The 6,000-nt window shown below is 44.5% G+C and overlaps 1 protein-coding gene across 1 annotated transcript in view; it reads left to right on the top strand.

The window, feature by feature from the left end:
* The first annotated feature begins 216 nt into the window (after positions 1-216).
* The window catches only part of PIAS4 (protein inhibitor of activated STAT 4), a 207,083-nt gene continuing 201,299 nt past the window's right edge, over positions 217-6,000 (top strand). The window contains 1 exon segment of the mRNA XM_069216339.1: positions 217-398. Within this exon segment, the coding sequence (XP_069072440.1) occupies positions 240-398 (159 nt within the window). The 5' untranslated portion in view covers positions 217-239.

The following is a 6,000-nucleotide window of genomic DNA, read 5'->3' as shown; positions in this document are numbered from 1 at the left end:
CGGAAGGTTCTGGCTCACCCACCCATAAAGGGAACGGGAGAAAAGTCTGCACCCTGAGGTAAAATAGCCGGGCCTCAACCCACCGAGCACAGGATCGATCTTTCCACGCGGAAAGGCGGTTCAAAAGTCCCGTATTTACTGTTCGTACCTCTTTAAGGTGACGTCTATTCAAAAAAATAGCGCCAATGGCGAGAGGCGGTGAAAAGGCGACGAGGTCTTCCCATTGGAAGAGACCACAGATGGCATCAAAGGCGTCTGCGCAGAGCGGGCGGAGCCAGTCGGTGAGGGAGGCGCGCGGCCATTGGCTGCAGGCCGAGGTGCAGGGTCACGTGCCTCGGCGGTACCCGGCGCGGGTGACGCGGGAAGCCAAGATGGCGGCGGAGCTGGTGGAGGCGAAGGTAAACGGGAGGGGGCAGGGGAGGGGTGCCGGGGACAGAGGGCGCGGCTTTGGGAGGAGAGAGACCCATCCGTGCCGGGGGGCCCAGAGGCCCTAGCTCCGCGACTCACCAGGAGAGAGAGGGGTGAAGACCAATGGTTCAGCCGCAGGCCCTGGTAGGTTCCTGTTACTCTGGTAGTTGTCCTGACCAGAGTGCACAACCACCCCCACACCTTATCCCGGTCCTGCTGAGAATTTGTGACTTTATTTTCCCTGGATGATATCACCATCTACATCAAACGCTGTTTCCACAGCTCACCCCTTTCAGCTGTGGGGCCAAGGGCTCGCGCTTGCCTGTTGTCCCAACGTATCAGTCTCCTGAGGCCGACCAGGATTGACTGGTACCATTCTCATAATCTGCAGAGACCCGTTGGTGCGCCTCGGTTGACCTAGGGCATCTTCCAGCTTCATGTCCTCTGAATATTGGTTCTTGTAGTTCTGTTGCTGTAATTATAATTAGAGGAATGCAAAGGAAAACAAACTACAGCGTGTTCCTCATGCTTGACAGAATTGAGTGTTCTGCCCATCTTGATTTTGGGGCACAGAAGCTTCCCGTCTCAAGGCGTTGCCTTGGAAATTAAATTGTCAAAGGAGTGTTAGGGCTATTACCCATATGTCCAGCAAGTCATGGCTGTTTAGGCCCAATGGTTAGTTAGGTCTGATCTACTTTGCCCCCCAACCAGCTGGTTTCTAACCCTTGTTTACCCAGCGCCATAATCAGCATATCATCATCTCTGGGATCTGCAACCACCATGCTTTAAATGGGAAAATCACAATTACATGTGTTTGAAGTTAACTACTGTTGATGCAAATGCTATGACTCCTAAAATGTGCATTGCTTGTCTAGGGCTGACTTTAACGTTGTGCCCGGTGCAAGAAACTTTGTTGGCATCCCTCCTTTTTCATGTATTCCTTCACTGATACCCTTCAATGGTGCCCATCTTTCATGTTTATTTTATAGTGGTACTCATTTCAGTGTAGAGTTGGCGCACTTTACTTCACAACATTTTCTATAGAGACAGCGAGTCATACAAGTACGTAAATGAATGTATTTGAAAAGACAATGAGAACTACAGAGTGTTGAAGTTACATGTCATCCATACTGGTAGGATATGTTTAAGGGTGCATGGTATAGAGAAACCAAAAGGCAGATTTAGTAAGTTTTCATGCAGTTTAGTAGCCAAAGTCACTGTGCTGTATGAAAAGTAGATAGCACCATATCTACTAGATTATGGTACTCATTGTTCTCTTCTCTAGTGCTGGAATACCTTAGGCTGGCCTTGGAGAACGCACACATCTTTGCCCCGTAGTGCTAGGTTGTGTGGTATCCAGCATGTGTTTTATACTGAAAGAGAACCCATCTGGCACAACGTTCTGTACTTAAAGTTTACGACTTTACCATTTAGTGCTGTGCGGTGCAGCACATATGCAAATTTGGGCAGGTTTGTTGAAAAATCTTCTCCAATGTTTCACCTGCCTCGAGGAAGTGGAATTTCTTGATGCTAACCCTTTCTATCAAAGGTAGTAGTTTGCGATTATTGCAAGAATCTGTGGGTGGATGGACCCGCCCATATGACCTATGGTATGTTTCCTTAACACAAAGTATCTCGTAGTACTACTTCATGTATATTTTCCAATTAATTCTGGATTTGTACTACAAAGTAATCACAAAAACAACTCTTTAGTGATGCAAATCAGGCTCAAAGTACTAGTAAATAATTCTATGAACTTACAATTTGAACTGTAACCCAATGATTGGGGGGTTAATCTAATACAACTGCATTACTATCCAAAGGATCCCTTTTTAGCAATCTTGGAATAAGAAAAGAATGATAGGAAACACAATAAGGTTCTAAACATGCCCCTGATATTTGCATGCAGCGTTTTGATGCCAGTTCATAGCGCGTCAAACTATATTAGAGCACTTGTAACTCATCAATTCCAAGTAACAAAAAGCTCTTCATGACAAAAGCAGTAATCGACTGCGCTATCTACATGAAGTACAAATCTGTGATCTGCATGTTTCACATTGTGTTTTAGAGCAGTAACATTAGCCAGCAAAGCTGCTTTTGAGTCAAAACTGACAAGGTGAATATTGGATCTCTCCATCAAGTGCATTATCTACCAGAGTTATCATGCCATTGTTGTTATCCTATGAAAAATGTGAGGCATCAAAGATCTCTGCAGTCTGCTCTTATCTTAGATCAGCCTCATGCAAAAGGCAGGACCTTGAATTTGACGCCTGGTGCGTCAGCACTGTTGTGGTGTCTTAAAGCCAGCACTGCGCTTGTCTGTGGACTATTGTCTGTACTGGGCCATAGCCTGGTTAATCGCAGGACTAGAATATTAATTCTTTTCAAACAGACCTAGTCAGATGAGCTTGTTCTATCCCAAAAGCAACCGGTGGCTTTGACCACTCCCCATTCATCAGTGATAGTACCAAATCTGTGTGGTAAGTCATACTCATGGGCCTCTGCCTCTCTTGTGAGGCTAGATTGTGGGCTTTTTTGTATTTTTTACGTATTTCTTTTATACACCATATATTTTAAAAAATATATATTATTTTAACAACAAAATCAAATTATTGTGCACCTGATGCAAGTTATAACACTCTTCTGAGTAGTAAATAACTCATAATGGAGTAACCACAGTGACGTGGCACAGGTAGCAACTGAGTCCTTGCAAGTCATGATCTGGTAAAAGTCAGCTCATCCCACTTGACCCAACCATCTCCCCCACACTCTGTTTTTAGGACAGTCTCACCCTTCGTACACAGGTTTTTCTTATTGATCCCACCAGTCTACCCCCTCTGCCAATGCAACAGGGTTGGAGGGGCAGGGTTGTTCTATCCATTTGCGGTGTTGCGCTTGGCCACTACAAGTGCAACTCCTAGGAAGGACCTGCCTGCCCTAGAGCCTCCAGTGCCCTCCATCACTCCCAGCAAGTCACTAAGGGTGAGAGCTCTACTTCCCACCCCAGGACATTGGTCAGCTCTGGCACTACAGCTGTCCAGTAATTTTGAATGAGGTGACAGGGTGACACCAAATGAAAGAAGTCTGCTGGCTTTCGTCTGCAGCACATACAGGCAGGAGAGGGTAGGATTTGAGGATAGATTGTTAACTAGGTAACGTGGATCATGTCCTTTTATGTTTTTTAGCTTGGCGAGTAACTCAAACTTTTGTACTCCTTAAACTGATAAAGCCAGCACAGCCTGAGATTGTTGCATGCTTATTTTTTGTTGCTTTGTTAAAGGATTCTCCTTTACAAGTGAACCAGTCTAACTGAAACAGCAATGCATATGCTAATTTTATTTGTAGGACACCATTCTACTGATTCATTATTTTCTGCTATTTTTGGATTCTTGTGAATAACGGAGTTAGTACAATTACAGGCTTTTTTTATTTATTTTTTTAAAGTTACTATTGTCTAATTCTCCAAACAATACTATATTTATATAGTGAAATATCAAACCACTAAGCGTTACCATTACCTTTTTCTTAATGACCAACCCCTATATAAAATGTAAATAAGACCTGAGCTTTCTAATTGAAACCAGTGACCCTTGTTACCTGTAGCTTGCACAAAGTTTACAAAAACTCATTCGGACAAAATTGACTGCTTACCACAGCCAAAGGCATGTCTTCACTACACCTCACATTCTGATCCACATAATGCTACATTTTTCATTTTAGCACAGAGGACCAAACTTTATAGTCCACTGTTTTTATTAAAGATTTGCCTTGAAACACAGTTACCATGCCATCTGCACCTGAATAAACAACAACATTAAAATGTGTAATATGTAACATGCCAGGTCATAGTTTATAATTTTGCCAGAATCTCTTAACGGCATTGTGTTTCCAGTACCTGGAAACAAAGTGAAACAGTACGAAGTTGGGTGGCGGCATGGAAGCAATCCTTTGAAAAGGTAGTGAAAAACTCTTAAAATAATTTTCACTACTTGAAAGACCTATAACTCCCATAGAATAACATTGGGTTTCTTTATTACATTTAATAAGTGATAACTTTCAATTGGGAGCAAGCAGCCCAGTCGAGTTTGGTGTCCAAAGAATTGTAATTAAAAGCCCCCTTTAATGGTAAAATCAGATTTTATTTTTTTTATCACAATTCTGAAAACGCCACTTTTAGCAAGTTGGCCATTTCTTCTCTTAACCATTTGGTGCCTACAACCTGATCCTACGTCACATTACTAGGTGTAACTGCCATTTTGTCTCCGTGTATTACTCTCATACAGTGAGACATGGAAGCTAGGTGTTGGCAGAATGGACCCCTCGGAGTTGAAAATGGGGAAGCTGCCACACTTGCTCATCACGAAAGCTCAGCCTGAGCACTGTCACAAAGGTTTGACATTCTTTTGTGACCACCAGAGAAGCTGGGGCCGAGGCAGAGAGGAAGGGGATGCCTGACATCTCAGGGGATTTCAAAGTGGGCACCAGGTATACTATTTGGACCCATAGACCCAAATTGTCTGTATGTGTCTGGAAAGGTGGACTGCTGTGCTGCTGAAAGGACTGCCATCCTGCTGGACTGCTGCTTGGAAGGACTGCTGCCCCACACTGTTGGCCTGCTGCCCCTTTGCCTCCGTGAGGAGAACTGCGCCTGCAACTCTAAAGTGAGAGTGACTTCAAGGGCTAGTTGGCTGGCCTCATGATCAGAAGCCTTGAGGACAACAGACCAACCTCAAGCTTCCAGCAATCTTTAATCCAGCACTTGAACTCTGCCATCTGTGCGTCCTGCCCTCCCAAGTGGTGCCACCCCAGTCCTGGACCCTTAGAAGTGGTCCTGAAGTTGCTCTGCCAGCTCATCTGTGCATTCAGCTGAACCAATGCATATTCTCCGCTGCATGTGCCTTTCCTGCACAATAGCTGCTTGATGTGTCATCCTTGAAACTGACACATTGTCTCTGCTGCTGGACTTCTCTGATACAAGAATGTCTCATTGCCTATTTGCAGCCCAAGGAAACTGCTGCAGTACAATGCATCTTTAACACAAGGACATTGCATCACCCAACACAGCCCATCAAAACCGCTGCTGCAAGATACATCTCAGTGCAAGGACATCGCCTTGCCCATTAGAACAGCTACTGTGCGGTGCATCTGCGGGCAAAGCTATCGCCTTGCACTTTGCATGTTCCCGAAACTGCAGTTGTGCAACGCAGCTCATCGCCTAGACCTCACATCACCTCTGCTGTGGTATTTTTACTGAAATCTGGGATTTTTCTTCTGTTTTGTCTTTGTCGGCAGTAAGTTAAGCCTGACTGCATTGTCAAGCTACCAGTGTTGAGGCCAAGTTAATTTGTTTTTTTCTTGTGACTTCACCCTGGCAAGGATTATGGTTGCTGTTTAACTAGCCACTCCCAATCTCCCCCCCCCCCCCCCCCCCCCCAAAAAAAAAAACTAGCAAGCCGATTTCTCACAGTAGTCATGTGGGAATTCTGTGTGGACACTATCCATATGGCAAATTGGCCACTTCAGCTACTATACAATCGTCTGATTCTATCAAAAAAATGATTAACCTTACAATATGTTTTAGTACTCTTGAAC

This window comes from Pleurodeles waltl, chromosome 12 (genome assembly GCF_031143425.1).
Source record: "Pleurodeles waltl isolate 20211129_DDA chromosome 12, aPleWal1.hap1.20221129, whole genome shotgun sequence".
NCBI lineage: Eukaryota > Metazoa > Chordata > Amphibia > Caudata > Salamandridae > Pleurodeles > Pleurodeles waltl.
Note: the sequence above shows the minus strand (reverse complement) of the source record. Positions and strands in the feature narration are given on the sequence as shown.